The sequence below is a fragment of the Zootoca vivipara genome, chromosome 2, assembly GCF_965207765.1.
Source record: "Zootoca vivipara chromosome 2, rZooViv2.hap1.1, whole genome shotgun sequence".
In the NCBI taxonomy this organism is placed as follows: Eukaryota; Metazoa; Chordata; class Lepidosauria; order Squamata; family Lacertidae; genus Zootoca; species Zootoca vivipara.
The window spans coordinates 81,543,093-81,558,906 of record NC_142584.1 but is presented as its reverse complement, the minus strand read 5'-3'; the positions used below and the strand labels follow the sequence as shown (position 1 = coordinate 81,558,906).

General features: G+C 46.2%; 1 protein-coding gene across 6 annotated transcripts in view; it reads right to left on the bottom strand.

Moving 5' to 3' along the window:
• COL7A1 (collagen type VII alpha 1 chain) overlaps positions 1-15,814 on the bottom strand; it is a 119,580-nt gene that overhangs the window by 30,842 nt on the left and 72,924 nt on the right. For 3 of the 6 annotated variants that reach the window (XM_088662326.1, XM_088662328.1, XM_088662332.1), the window contains 17 exons: positions 14,660-14,695; positions 13,336-13,467; positions 12,690-12,890; positions 11,675-11,710; positions 8,810-8,854; positions 7,442-7,513; positions 6,434-6,478; positions 5,479-5,541; positions 5,189-5,233; positions 3,148-3,183; positions 2,884-2,919; positions 1,857-1,892; positions 1,513-1,557; positions 1,184-1,216; positions 870-932; positions 722-757; positions 245-325 (listed from right to left, as the gene is read on the bottom strand). In XM_088662326.1, the coding sequence (XP_088518452.1) occupies positions 245-325; positions 722-757; positions 870-932; positions 1,184-1,216; positions 1,513-1,557; positions 1,857-1,892; positions 2,884-2,919; positions 3,148-3,183; positions 5,189-5,233; positions 5,479-5,541; positions 6,434-6,478; positions 7,442-7,513; positions 8,810-8,854; positions 11,675-11,710; positions 12,690-12,890; positions 13,336-13,467; positions 14,660-14,695 (1,041 nt within the window). The remainder of the gene's footprint in view (positions 1-244; positions 326-721; positions 758-869; positions 933-1,183; positions 1,217-1,512; positions 1,558-1,856; positions 1,893-2,883; positions 2,920-3,147; positions 3,184-5,188; positions 5,234-5,478; positions 5,542-6,433; positions 6,479-7,441; positions 7,514-8,809; positions 8,855-11,674; positions 11,711-12,689; positions 12,891-13,335; positions 13,468-14,659; positions 14,696-15,814) is intronic. The other 3 variants (XM_088662329.1, XM_088662331.1, XM_088662330.1) reach the window with 3 other exon arrangements.

Genomic DNA, 15,814 nt, shown 5'->3' with positions numbered 1-15,814 from the left:
CCGCGCTTCATACAAAACCACAGAGATAGGGGGCTTAGAAGATTTTTTAAGAGCCTCTGGTCTGCATATGATGCCACAGAGGTATTAGGAATGCAAAGTTGATGAATCAAGTCCGTTTTCTGTAACCAGCCCTTGGTGCACAGGCAAGGCAAGATCATGTAAGTTGAGTCTTGGTGTCTTGCCCAGTCTTGAAAAGAATCACAGTTTAGATAGGAAACTTACAACCTCACACTGCAGGCCATACCATTTTCCCAGGCAGTCCGGGTTCCCCGTCTTTCCCTGGCACTCCATCCCTTCCTGGCACACCTAGCTTCCCAGGTTGACCCTAAGACATGGAGAGAAAACAGCTGGAATTAGTGCCTGACCTTGTCTGTACACAGGGGACAACACAGGCAATATATTTTGCAACGAAATCATTCCATAGTGTTTTAGACAAACAGGTTTGCTCGGAGGGCACGATGGCCAGGGAACCAGCTGCATATTGGGTGTGTTTGGATAAGTGGGCAACGAGAATGAATTCCACCACACAGGGAGAGAATTGGTTAGTCAAGCTGCTCTTTGTCAAAAAGACAAACATAAGGGCATTAGGCCTGAAATGTACCAATGGGGATTCAACTCAAGCAGGCACCAAAGCCTGAATCATTGGAGAACGACCATCAGTTGTGTAAAGTGGTATGGCGTGTGGAGGAGTCTGTCGGCATATGGTGCAAAGCAAGCTTACCACTTGTCCCGGCAACCCTGGAGGGCCCTGTTGACCCTGAAAATAAATGCAAACAAGAAAGCATCAATAAACATGTAGGAGGAGACATGAACTTCCCAACCTAATTCTCCAATAGCTCTGAAGCTAGGGAAGCATATTGGTCACGTACTGCAGGTCCCGGTGGTCCTACTGATCCTGGGAGTCCAACATTCCCCTGGAGACCCGGTGGACCCTGCAATGAAGAGATGAGAAACCTCTGATCAAACTTACACTCAGCCGGACTAATGGTACTGAATTCCCAACTAACTGGGCTTTTCAAGAAACACCGAAATATCAACAGTCAGAAAGGAAAGGTAAAACTCACGAGAGCCACTTTGGCAATGAGCGAAGGCCCTGAAATGACATCTATTAGGCTAGAAGACTAGGAACCAGCAGGAAAGCTGTGCTGGGGAGGGAAGGCTAGGGAAGGTTAGAGGTACTTACTCGGGTGCTGGAGCCAGGCTCTCCTGCATCGCCCTGTAAATAGGAAGAATAAAACGCAACAACTCACTATTATGAACCTGTTTTGAACACTCTTCATTTTCTGCAAAGAAGAGTGTGGGCTAACCACCTGGCATAATAGGGTTCCTGTCCCTTTTTTTTTTTAGAAAACATAGTTCTCCATAGGAATTCGGAGATGTGTTTGTGGTGTTCCCTGCAGGCGATGGTGAAGGCTGGGAGTGTAAGCCTCCAGCTGTCACTGGTTTGGGTAGAAAGTAGTTCTAAAAGCCCTATCATTCTCTGGCTTCTTGGTGATCAAATCAGATACATACCTTTATTCCAGGTTGACCTTGAGCACCCGGAGGGCCAATAGGACCCTGAAAAGAAAAAAAGGCAATTATTTTCAGTAACCAAAGCACAACAAGGTTGATACAGAAATGAAGGAAGCAACTATTGCCAGAAATCTCGTGTGCAATACATAATATTCTGCCTCCGATCAAGTTGGAGGTGCTGTCTCCTCTCAGAACTTAGCCTACTAGATAATGGAACAATCCAGGCTGCACACACTACATATCCTTGCCACAAACACTGGGGACCTTTATTTTTCTATGCATGGTTGGCTAAGCGGATTTTAGGATGCAATAACATATCATGGAAAAAAGCCAGTTTTACTTACAGGAGGGCCTGGTGGTCCAGTATCTCCCTGGTTACCCTGAAATGAATGAAGAAACACAATCAGTACTGGATATGGAGCATTGAAACCACAGCTCAGTATATGAACTACTCTGCCCCTCTTCCTGGAGAGCTCTCCACGTCGGGACAGTTCACAGACATTTTCACCACTAAATTTCCAAAATGCAATCATTATCAAGCCTCTGCATGCTCGCAGATACCATACTTAGGGAAAGGATTGTGTGAACTGGCAGGACACAGTACATTTCCCAGTGATTCTCCACAAACCACACCTGTACTTAGGACTGCATAAGTTCCTGTGAAGCATACTTGTATACTTGCACAAAATAAAATAAATTTCTTTGTACACATCACATCTCTCAAATGGTTCACAGGGAGAGGAAAAACAACCTCTAAATTACTGGGGTGAAGGAGGAAAGCCTGAGGCAGAGAGATGGTCGTTTGGTCTACTGCAGAGATCTTTAGCCCCTGCCTGGGGGGTCTGACCTAACCCTCCAAGCACTTTTGATGCCACCTGTAAGGTCCCACTTATTTTAGTAGTGGCAGCAGAACACCCACCCACCACTGATATGCAGATGCTAGAGGGTTGGCTAAGGGTGAATATGGTCCTCATGCCAAAAAAAACATGGTTAGCCACTCCTGGTCTACAATCACCCAGTGACCTCATGGTTTAATTGCTATTAGAGCTGTGGACTCTCCCTCTTGCATTTACCCCAACAACATCAACAATGGTTTACAAATATTAACTGCAAGATTCATTATCTTGAACTCCCATTCAACAGGTACAGAAAGAGGTTAAAGTTCCTTCCTTCTGGACCCCAGGCCTCTGCTTTGACCGCACTGCCAACGACTTCCCCCTGCCCTGCCCTTCTCCCCTTCAAAGCTTATAGTGTGATGTGAAGACGAAAACACTCCATAGACGACTGTTAGCAAGAGGCATATTGCTACATGCAAGGTGAGGGGCAAGTGAGATACAGCAAGCAGGTGGGAGAAGCAAAGGGAGCACCTACCGGTCTGCCCAGAACTCCGGGGAAGCCTGGCAAGCCCTGCAAAGATCCAATTCAAATATCCAGAGAGTTAGCAAGACCCAGAGCAATCCCTCAAGCAAGCCTTGCTTGGCCCTTGCCTTATCTCACAACACAATGCCAAGCAGAGCTGCTCCTACCGCACTAGAGACAGACAGAGAGAGAAGAGAGAGACAGCGAACGAGCGGAAGAAGCCAACCACAGCCAGTGACTCAGGTCAGCTGAGGCCTACCAAGAAAGGTTACTTACAGCTGGGCCGGAGGGCCCTCTAACACCCTGCAGGCCCTGGATGGGAGGGAATGACACAGAAAACAGACACACATGAACCAGTAACATAAAGCACTCCAACAAAGGGGACAGACTGTCCTCTGAATGGCCTGGAAACATACAGTGGTACCTTGGAAGTCGAACAGAATCCGTTCTGGAAGTCCGTTCGACTTCAAAAGCATTCGGGAACCAAGGCACGAAGCCGCGTCAGACTTTCAGGTTCCAAAGAACGTTCGCAAACTGGAACACTCACTTCCAGGTTTGCGGCGTTCGGGAGCCAAAATTTTCATATCGCAAGGCGTTTGGGATCCAAGGTACAACTGTAATTTTCTGGGGGAGGGGGAGGGGATTTGAGGCTGCTATCCTGTTTCCTCTTTGCTGTGGGAAGTGCTGAGTTCTGTCAGGCCAAAAGGGAGCTCCCCTGCACAAAGGAGCTCTACTGAGGCAGATCTGAGGCCATCTGTGAACACCACACAGACCATTCCACTGGGGCTCCTAAGGCCATAAAAGAGTGAGGACAAGGCATCATAGACAGTGTGTGGAAGCTTCTAGTCATTTGTCCGGATGCTTGAGTGTTTCTGAACATTCTTATGGAGCAGGGCTGCTCCACTCAGAAGAAGAACCTTCAGTTGAGTCCTCTTCAGTAGGATGATGGTCTGCAAGGGACAGCATCGATGGAAGGTGGATTCCTGCAAAAATCCACTGTGTTCTCAAGACAACAGGGGTGGGTGGGGAGTGTCCTAGAAATGGTTTGTTACATCAGCGTAGAACACTCAACACAGAAGGCAAAGCACGCTGTTACTGTGGGGAAGGAAGGCGCACACAGCAACACAGAGATGGATTCCAACTAGGTGTGAAAGGAAAATGTATTGTGAAGAGAATCCTCTATCCCCACAATATTTCTTCTCCTTGAATCTCACCCTGGCTTTCTGCTGCTGGTAAAGCAGAAGGATATTCCCCTGCCCATCACCACTCAGGGCTCCTAGTGCCTCAGGGATTCTACCCAGACTCTGTGGGTCAGAGTGAGAAGCATCACAAGTGCCCAGCCTAACAGACACTACTATTATCAATATGTAAAGGGGAAAATAAGAGCAACGTATAAATGTTGGAAAACTGAAGAAAAAATCTCTTTGGAGATCTGGTACAATTATGTCTGGACTATGACGCTAGCACAGATGCTAAGAAAGCGGAGAAGAGGTAGCATGAAGTACTTCTGCAATGGATGACTTTGTGGAATAAGGCTACTACTGCAGCTTCATAGATTATAGTAACCAACAATCCGGTCAGATAAAACCACCAGCTACACAGACAACCTCTGGAAGAACATATTCAGATGGACAAGTTCTGCAAGATATGCAGAATATGAAACAAACCTCAAACACAAAGCATTCAGAAAGTAACAGTGCGTGCTTCTGTATGTAATTATATTGCTTCATATGAAAAGAAATAAGTTGACTATAATATAATATAATATAATATAATATAAGATAATGTTGTCTCTCTGCCATGGTGGCCCAAAAGTAGGTATACTGCTTTAGAATCCACTTTCTTGACTCAAGTTTGCTGTCATCATTCACAGTATCAGTAAAGGAAAATTATCTGACTCCACTATACTGTACTTCCCAACTGCCAGCCTGAAATTTAACTGCCACTTTGTTGTGTGTTAGTTATGTGTACCCATATAATCTGTTGTCATGAATTTCACTGATTCAACTGTAAACTTTTAGGCCACCCTGTACTATACAGAATTATGTGTGGCAGATGGAAGGCCTTGAAGCAAGACTTTTGTTCCTGGAATGGTTTAGCAACTGTTTTTAGAAGGCTATGGAGAAAAAGCCTAGGCTGGAGCTGGGGAATATGACTTGTGGATTTCAATAAGCCCACCCTCCACCTTTCCTGCCATAATTTGAGCTCTGAATACTTCTCTTTGCTCTCTCTTTCCTGCCTTCTGTCCTACTCCCCAAATCACACACATTTCCCACCCCAATACTGAGGCTTCCACCCCCCCCCCACTTTTACTTACTGCTTTCCCTTCTGGGCCAGGAAGGCCTCTTTCTCCTGGAAGCCCCTAGAGCAAAATAGAATTCAAGGTCACTGAGAGAAAACAGAAGGCCAACAAGGCATCAAATACCATCTCTGCAGCCACAGCGTAGAACAGCATCAAATGCAGGTGGGCGTGGACTATGTCCCCAAGCCCCACTGCTCCCCAAAACAGGGTGTTGTTTATTATTAGAAGAAGCAGTGACAGCTGCGATTTCAGAACTAGGTTCCCCCTGCCACCATTTCCAACAGCGGTCCATCACCAATACTTACTGGAGCCCCATCCCTGCCTCTCTCGCCGGCTTCGCCTCTCTCCCCTTTCTGCCCAGTTTCACCCTGCAATTCAAAACGTTGCTTGATGTCACAAAGGCAAGTAGGTGGGGCCCTTTGTTTCAACGTTCCATCCCAAGGGCCAATCCATATCCAGCTCCACCTGACTGCCCACTATGATGCGTTTGTCTGCATTGCTTCCCCAGGAGACCAGCATGGGACTTGGGCTCAGCTCAACCGAGGGCATGGATGGAGGCTGCCAATGTTTTGGGACAGCCCTGGCTCACCCCCCCCCCTGAGAAATAGTGAGAAGTGTGGGGATGTACACATCAAGGGCAAACCTGAAAAGTAAGCACATGAAGTCCCACTGGAATCAGTTTATTGTGATATTATTTAGTACCTTCATGTCCCACCTTTCTTCCGGGCCCTTGAGCTAGAACTTTATGCTACCTTGGCATAAAGGAAGACCATGAACCTAGAGAGAGTCGAGACCCTAACCCTCGAGGAATGGAGTGCCAGCAGTCATTATCCATGGTTTCTACCCCAATTCTGGGAGTGGGGTAGGGTCCTTTGGTATTGGAAGGGGGTGGGGTGGGGGTGGGGGAGAATAATCATGGGAATAAGCAAGCCAAGCTCCCAAAGCTGAGTTCTGAAGGAAAGCATGGTGAGGCCAGGAAAACACCTGCAGGAAATTCCTGCTTTGGTGAGCAGGGATATCCCACTCTTAGTCATAGCTGTTGTTGCACCCCTGCTTGGGTGGAGGGCAAGTAACCCCCCTTTCGGCTCAGCACTGCTGAGTTCTTCATGAAACCCATGAAAGGGATAGAGAAAAAGAAGATTTTTCAAAGCCAAACACTCGGCAGGAAAGTAAAGGTCCCCCTCTTGGCAAGCGAAGGCACAGAGCAGGCACAGGGGAAGCCGGAGAGATGCAGGGGTGGGAGACTTACTATACTCAGACCTTATCGCCTCTAGAGCCTTTCTCGCCATCTTCTCCTGGCTCTCCCTGTACAAGGGGAAGAAAAAGGGGAATTGTTTGCTGCAAGCCTCAAAGAAGTGAGTTCTAGTCCATGGATGGGGAATCTGGCCCTCCGCGGTACTGCTGGGGTACAGCCCTCATCAACCCAATCATTGGCTGTGGCAGAAGGGATTTGGGAATCCATCATATGGGGGGTCATGGATGCTTCATTCCTGGCCTAGTTATTTTTCATCACCCATAATGGCCCAAGTAGTAACAAATGCTATCATGTGAAGCTCAACAAGGATGCCTGCATTGCTACCTTGCTCCTCCCAAGCTTCTGTCTATCACATGGTTCACACCTTTGCTGTTGTTGTTGTTTTTATTTTTCAAATTACTAGGGCTGTAATTTACTAGGCAAAGATTTAAGACAGCAATCATATGCACACTTATTTGGAAGCAAGTCTCAGTGAACACAGAAGGACTTACTTTTGAGCAGACCTGTGCTGGATTGTGATGCTAGTTAACTAATGTTTAAGTTAATCTTTTAGCAAATTTTAACAGATGAATATTAAAAGGGAAGCAGAAAGAACATGTTGAAGATTTCTAATATAGCCTTTCTATGTTGTCTCATCACATTCTTCATTATCTCAAAATGGCAGATAAATTGAGGGTTTGGGACTCAGCAATTCTGTTTATATTTAACCAACTGGTTAAAAACCCCAATGCCCCACTGAAGGTCTTCAAAGTGGGGAGAGTTTACAATACTGCAGTCTCAGATTCTGTTGTGGGTTGAAAGGCTCCCTGATTTGGGGAGCTAAATGCGAGTTCTGTTACCATTCATGGTCAGAAAAATACAGGGCTTAGAACTGAAATTATTAAAACCACTAGGAGAGTGGAGCATAGCCCTATTCTGGGGAGTGGGGGGGGGAATTTCCCTAAAGCTGCTATGTGCATAGGTAGGGAAGTCTCCATTGGCTGAGAAAAGACTGGCATGGAAAGGGCACTAACCTTGCTTCCCTTGGGTCCTGCAGACCCACGCTCTCCTGGAAGCCCCGGGAGACCCCCTTCCACTCCATCCACCTGGAAAAATAAGAAGAATTGCAATGGGGTTTCTCCTCCTGCACAGAAACAAGACCCTGCACACTCTAACATCCCTTCATGTTTTGTCTGTATTCTGACAGAATGTCACATACCTGTACTGTTCTCCACTACATGCAAAGAACATTTATGTGGATATCCCAATACTTGGATCACCTCTCAAGAACTAACTGCTAATAGAGCTGTAGGAATTGCTTGACTTAATCTGTTCCACATGCAGCTTAGGAGCCATCCTTCCCTGAGCATAAAACTTTAAGAGTTGGAAGGGACACTGAGGATAATCTAGTTCAGCCCCCTGCAATGCAGGAATATGCAGCTGTCCCTAACAGGGATCGAACCTGCAACCTTGGCGTTATCAGCACCATGCTGTAACCAACAGAGCTATCCAAGCTATCCTTCATGCTTGATTAATTTTTCTAGGCTATGACGCAAATTCAAAAAAGTTCACACAGAATCAGGAGCAGAAGAGTGTGTGTGTGGTGTGTGTGTGTGTGTGTATGTTTGAGATTGACCTTACATTGATGGGCATTCATAACTTACTCATTGAGCTTTTTCTAGTTAACTAAAGTAGGCAGCGAAATTTGAAGACCCTGGACTCAGCTGGAAGACGGGAAATGCTCAACGCTAACTTCTGAGGCCTGGTATCAATTTAGAGCAGCACGTGTTAGGGAAAAGCTTTAACTTTTATTCCCATTAGAAATCTAGCCAGTAAGTAGGCAGGGCAAAATAGGAAGGAGTAAAGGGATGGGATCTGTTTGAGCTTCAAAACACTGAATTGCCTCCAAGGAAGCACACAAGGCTGTCTAGGGCAAGGCATTCATGGCCACAGGGTACAATCCACAAGGACTAGGGGCAGAAGATGTCTATGTCTCCCCTTTCCTTGGGTTTTCAAAACCCAGGGATTTTCTCACAGAGTTCAAAGAATTCAGGATATAACTCAACACCAGTGATCAACATCATTTTACATTGACTTATTATAGGTCTTCCTCGTGTTACATTCAATAAGTGTACCATTTATGCTCACAAGAGCTGGGCTGTACAAATCAAACTGTGTGCATTCTTTTACAGAAATCAAAAAGTGCACATTCTTTTACACAAATATATGCACCTGTGTAGATATAGCTTTTAGCTGTGCTTAGTACAATGTGTGAACAAGCTTAATATGAGTTCAGCAATTAGGACACACACACACACACACACCCCCACCCCCACACACATACACGTCCCCTAGATGCTGAACTCGTATTAACCACACACACAGTTGAAGGAATCACTCACCCTGGGTCCTGGTGGCCCTGGTGGCCCTTGTAAGCCATCTCTGCCCTGGGGACAAGAGAAACAGGGTAATGATCAAATACATGGATGATTTGCCAAAGAAGTGATCCAAGTCTTACTCACCCCCACCCGCAATGTGTCACAACAGCAGACATTGTCCAGTGACTCCTAAAGGCATGGGATGAATGAGGAATACAGGGAGATGGGCCCACCACAGGTATATCATTCAGAACTACCATACTTTACAGGCAAAACATCTGTAACAGGGCCCAGATGCCACTTTCAATACATACATACATACATACATACATACATACATACATACATACATACATACATTTCCTGAGAATGGGATTCAGAACCAAAAAGCAGTATAGGGGAGGGGAGGGTTCTTAACCCTGTCCTTGTCTGCTTATCTCTCTGTTTTACTTCCCTCCCCCAAGTGATTTCTCCCTGACCTGAGCAGAGTTCCAAACTTGTGTTGAGGTGTTCGCTTTTAATCTTCCAGTTTAAATATTTTAGTCTTGTGTTTTGGGCTTGGTTTATTATTGTACATCACTTTTGAGGCTTCTTATTAGAAAAGGAACTCATGAATATTTTAAACAAGCAAATAAATAAACATGAGTTTAGAACTCTGTGGTGGAGAAAAGCCACATGAGGGTGATTTGGAGCAGAAAAACAGCAAGCACAAAAAGTGGTACACATCCGCTTCCCTCCCTCCAATGCTTATATGCAGAATTGCGGGTTTTACTTATCCCACATGTATTTCATTATTCAAGCACTGTCTACTTTCTCTACTTTGTTTTCAAGTAAGGCAGCCCTCAGTGCCTGCTCCAAACTGGACTGACACCAATTACCCTGAGGCAAATATCTTGTCTCAGAAGGATTTGTATCCTCAAAGTAGGTATATAATCCTAAAAAAAAATAAAGTTTCTTTGTCCTGAAGCTGCATTTGTATGTTGTCAGAGATAGATGCGGAGAGACAGATTGGCAATCACTCTGAAGTCTAATAAATTTGAATTTTCAGTGGCTACTAGTCATGAAGGCTATATATTATTCAGAGGTCAAGTGCCTCAGAATATCACCTGTGGGCTTCCCATGGGCTTCTGGTTGGCAACTGTGGGGACAGAATGCTGGACTAGATGGGCCTTTGGTATGATCCAGTATAGCTCTTCCTATGCTCTTGCCTAAACAAGAACCGGACCCCAACAGCAAGAGAAGTATACAGTTGTATTCATACCGAAACCAGTATACAAGTGCCCTGTCTGTTTGACAGTTTTCCTGAAGACTTTTTCTCCTTAAAATCCAAGAAAGGAGTTTCTCCACTTTGGCCAAATCAGCAATTTTTTATTCCCTTCTCAAGACCACAAGATAGACCCCTTTCACAAATCTCTCCTTAAGCTTTCGGACTGGGTCCACAGCTTCATTAGATTGTTGCTGTCTATTTGCTTCTAAAGCCTCTTCAAACCCCAAGCATATTTCCCTTAAACTTTCTGTACACCTTTCAATTCTGGTATATAGTTTCAGGTTCAGTCTATATAGGATGTGCATATCTAACATGCACTAGAGATTTTGTTCCGCTGCCTCCTTTTCATTTTCTGGCGAACAAGGCACTCCCACCTTTGCTGTTTCTCCCAAATGAACCAATTAAGACCTGTATTTTCTGTCTCTCTGACAAGCAATTAAAGCAATCTAAACATTCCCTTCCTATCCCCACCCGCCTGCAAATTTAGGTAACCAGGAGCATCCAAGATCAGTGGAGCTTGCATTCATGATAGTTGGACAGGACCTTACCCTTTCCCCTGCAAGGTAGATTCATGTCGTCTCTTAAGAATAAAAGTCGGTTACAGTTTGTGGTTTGTCTGGAGTGAGGCAAACCATGAGTCTGGGTTCAGTTGATATGTGAAGCTAAACTTAGTGCAGCAGAAGTGCAGCTGTACGAGAACCAGAGGAGAAGCAAAGTGGCTGTGAACTTATTTCTGGGAACCCATATATACATGCATTTATACTAAGCGGGATGCGGGTGGCCTAGGGCTTGCCAATCAGAAGGTCGGCGGTTTGAATCCCCGTGATGGGGTGGGTGAGCTCCCATTACTCGGTCCCAGCTCCTGCCAACCTAGCAGTTCGAAAGCACGTCAGGTGCAAGTAGATAAATAGGTACCGCTACAGTGGGAATGTAAACGGCGTTTCCGTGTGCTGCTCTGGTTCGCCAGAAGTGGCTTAGTCATGCTGGCCGCATGACCCGGACACTGCATGCCGGCTCCCTCGGCCAGTAAAGCGAGATGAGCGCCACAACCCCAGAGTCGGTCACGACTGGACCTAATGGTCAGGGGTCCCTTTACCTTTTTACACTAAGTCTTGGTTTGCCTTTGCATTATGTGTGAACCAGATCAATAGGTTGGATCCCAATTTGTTGTACAGTACTTTAGTCCCACTGTAATCAGTGGAGCGTTAGTCATGCTGTACATAAATACAATTGATCTCAATGGGAGTAAAGTGTGACCAACTAAAGTCTAGAGCCAACCCAATGTTTACCATGACAAAATTGTAACATGGGTGGGGTGGGGGGTGGGGAGGCGAAACCAATTAGTCACAAAACATCCAGGTGCACACACAGCTAATGATCATATAACACAACCTCAAATCTCACTTAAGAGAATGCAGCTGCCAATATCAAAAGAAGTTAATTTTCCAGATTTCAGTTTACACTACAAGTCATATATTTTTAGTGTGAACAAATAATTGGCAAATTCCTTCTTCTATGAATACTCCAGCATGGATAATTTTAAAGATGATTTATCTAGCACCTGTCCTAAGATGGATAGTTTTGGACTCACAAAGTATAATAATAATAAAAAACCCACTCACCGGCTCTCCCTGTCCACCCTTCTCACCCCGATCACCCTGGAAAAAGAAAATGATGAGTTTTAGAAAGAACCACAAAACTGTTTCCGGAAAAGAAGTCCTAACGAGCTATCCAGGAAATGTGAAAGTAGCCATGAGTCTATTATGTATATTGTTAACACATGGCTTTATTTTGGTTTAACTGTGTTGTAATAAATAATAATAATAATAATAATAATAATAATATAAATTATTTATACCCCGCCCATCTGGCTGGGTTTCCCCAGCCACTCTGGGCGGCTTCCAACAGAAACATTAAAATACACTAATTTCTTAAACATTAAAAGCCTCCCTAAACATGGCTGCCTTCAGATGTCTTCTAAAAATTTGGTAGCTGTTTTCCTTTTTGACATCTGATGGGAGGGCGTTCCACAGGGCAGGCGCCACCACCGAGAAGGCCCTCTGCCTGGTTCCCTGCAACTTGGGTTCTCGCAATGAGGGAACCGCCAGAAGGCCCTCGGAGCTGGACCTCAGTGTCCGGGCAGAACGATGGGGGTGGAGACGCTCCTTTAGGTATACTAGATCGAGGCCGTTTAGGGCTTTAAAGGTCAGCACCAACACTTTTAATTGGGAGCCAATGTAGATCTTTCAAGACCGGTGTTATGTGGTCTTGGCGGCCGCTCCCAGCCACCACTCTAGCTGCCGCATTCTGGATTAGTTGTAGTTTCCGGGTCACCTTCAAAGGTAGCACCACGTAGAGTGCATTGCAGTAGTCCAAGCGAGAGATAACTAACTTTTCATTGTTTTAAATAAACAAACAATTTGATGTTCAGACATGTTTCCCACAGATAATCCCACTTAGGAGAACCTCTCTTGCTCTGCAACTCATGCAATGACTATGAGGAAGCAATGGATTCGGAAAATGTGGTCACTGGAGGGGTAGGCGAAGGTTACTTGGGGGCTTTTGAGCTCCTGGTTACATTTGGTGCCTTCCCAGTTAATGGTGTCTCTTTCTGTTCCCACCTTTTGATATACCCACCTTTTCTCCAGGCCTCCCAGCCTCTCCAAGTTCTCCTGCCCGGCCTGGCACCCCTGGTATTCCAGGTTTCCCAGGCTCTCCTGGCTGGCCAGATGGTCCTTCTGGCCCCCGCTCTCCAATGGCTCTTCCTGTTGGACCTTGGGGGCCTTCGTTTCCTTTGTCTCCCTTTTGGCCTCTTTCTCCAGGGAAGCCTATGAGCCCCTGCGAAAACAAAACAAAACATAGAGCATCATCTAACAGGCCTCAGATCAGCTTTCTCTACAAAAGGAAACTCAGATATTTCTATGAGCAAAGCGCCTCTGCAAATGCTTTTCATCATGGAGACTGGTAACTCCAACAGGATGGATCCCCCCCAAAGGAGCTTTGAATCAGGTCCCAGCAGCTACAGCAGCTATTAACCTCTCATGTCAGATAATCAGATTCTGAGCATGAACGTTGAATTCTGGGTCCTTCCAGCTCCACTATATCCTTCAGTTCCGAAAGGGCATTCCTGATAGTAGCGCCACCACTGAGGAATACCTCCCTCCCCTGAAGTTAAACTAACACCAATAGTGAACAACTTTTGGCACCAAGTGAAATTTTGTTTGCTCCATCAGACCTTTGCATGAACATCAGAGCACAATAGCCAGGGAGTTGTAAACCTCACCTCTCTGCCTGCTGGCCCTCTCTCTCCTGGATCCCCTCTGTCACCCTTCATGCCTTTCCAGCGGACAGGGGCAGGCAAGAATTGATCAGAACTCCCTTCATAGGCACCAGTGATCTCCCGCAGTAAGGAAATCTGTAAAGGAAGGAGGGAGAGTTGAGTTTGTCTGTTAAGGAAATGAAAAGAGGCAGAATTGGTCCACCACCCTGTGCACAAACCTTTAAGCACAAACCTCAACAGCATGGTCTCCACACACACCCTATTTCCAGACTACCCCTTCCTACATCTGGAGCAAAAGGCAAACTTAATATATGCCCTGCCCTGTGTGCTGGACCAATGATAACTTGAGAGAGCCCTATGGTCGTCATGGAGGCCATGAAGCTGGAACACTGGAGGCAACCTCAGCATGGATGCTAAAAGCACCCAGAAATAACATTCTGGGCAACAGAGTAGAAGATACACCAGCATTACTTCTAGTTTACTTCTTTCTTAGGCCAACACCAGGTGCAGGCCCTCCTAGAGGAATTCCTTGGTGATGGAGATCAAAGGACAGTGGGCTACAGCAGCTCCCCCCACCATCCCTGCAGCCTGTGCTGATGTTGTACCAAGTACCTGAGCAGGTACCCCTCAATCAGAAACCTTAAGGTATACTGTAAGATGCACTCGAGAACCTTCATTTGTTTGTGATGTTCATGATGTATAAGAACCTAAAAAAAGCCTGTTGGATCAGACCAACGGCCCATCTAGTCCAGCAACCTGCTTTCACAGTGGCTGACCAGATGCCTTTGGGAAACCAGCAGCAAGCAGGATTCAAGCACAACAGCACTTTCTTCTCCTGTGCTTTCCAGCACCTGGTATTCAGAAGCATTGCTGCCTCCAACTGCAGAATCAGAGCATATCATTGAATCATAGAGTTGGAAGAGACCACAAGGGCCATCCAGTCCAACCCCCTGCCAAGCAGGAAACACCATCAAAGCATTCCTGACACATGGCCATCAAGCCTCCGCTTAAAGACCTACAAAGAAGGAGACTCCACCATATCCATTATGGCTAGTAGCCCTCTCCTCCATGAATTAGTCTAATCCTCTTTTAAAACCATCCAGGTTGGTGACCATCACTGTCTCCTAAGTGAACCCTATGTAAGATGGTCCTTAAGGAACCAGGTACCAGGGTTTTAAAGCTTAATTCTAGCACTTTGGACAGAGCCTAGAAACGTTTCCCTTCATCTGCCTGGTTATTCACCAGAAAGAACCAGGTCCCACGATAGATATACACTGGAAAGCATAACCCTGGAGGCAAAATGGCAAATGAGGCTGCCAACTCATACCTTAATTCCATTCGCTTCTAAGGCACGTTCAACATTCTAGACAAAAGGAGGAAGGAAACCCATTAGCAAAAAAGGTAGGCAGGGGGAGATAAATTACAAACAAATATCAAACTGTCTAGTCTTTCCCTTGAGGGTTCTGGCCACCCTCCTGTATTCCTTGTCTTGCTTCTCCCTATGGGAGATCAACTCCATTGTGACATCACAATAGAGCACAACCAAACCATCAAGAAGTCAGAGCAACACCACAGACCTAGAGATCCCTCTCTCTATATAAGCTGCTCTCTGCAGAAGGGAACTCCCAACTGGAGACACATAAAGGAAGCTATACCAACAGATAGTTGTCTTAGGGCAGGATTCCCACCGGGACAGTTCTATACAGTATTTCACCAGTTTGTTGGTGGACAAGTTCCCTAGCTTCCATTACTAATAAATTTTTACATATGTGGGTTTATTTTCCAAGTAGTGCTCCAGAGAAACACACCAGAATACTCCAGTTATGGCAATGAGGAGGCACAGTAATGCCATATAATTGAGAAAACAAAAACCATCTCCTACCGGTATCCAGTGTTAGGAACATCCATCAGCCCCCCCCCCTCTGATCCACCCATGGGAACCCAGACCACAGTGTACTACAAGTGGAAAGCAGAGGTACTGCAGAAAGGTACCTACAGAGCAAATACCGTGTTTTCCCTTTTTTAATACGTAGTCAGAAAGTAAGCCATGGCAGGGTTTTTAACCATTTGAGAGCTATAAGACATACCCCGAAAATAAGCCATACTTCCGCACCAGCTAGCAGGACCCAGCATGCCGGCCGCGACAGGAGGAGGAAGCCTGCCGGGTCGGGTCAGTGCCCGGAAGCGGCGGTGGCTGCTTTAGTGCCAATAAAGCGTGCAGCAGTGCCGCACGGAGCACCAGCCAGCAGGACCCAGCTCCTGCAATGCCGGCCGCGGCAGGAGGAGGAAGCCTGCGGGGTCGGGTGGGTGCCCAGAAGCGGTGGCGGCTGCAGCGCTGACAAAGCGTGAAGCAGCGCCGCACGAAGCACCAAGGGCACGAGCGGCAGGAGGAAAGAGAGAGAGGCTCGTTACTTGCGGCACTTTAAGAGAAGCAGCCAGAACCGATCTCCACATTCCGAGCCTCCCTTTTGCGCGTGCGGGC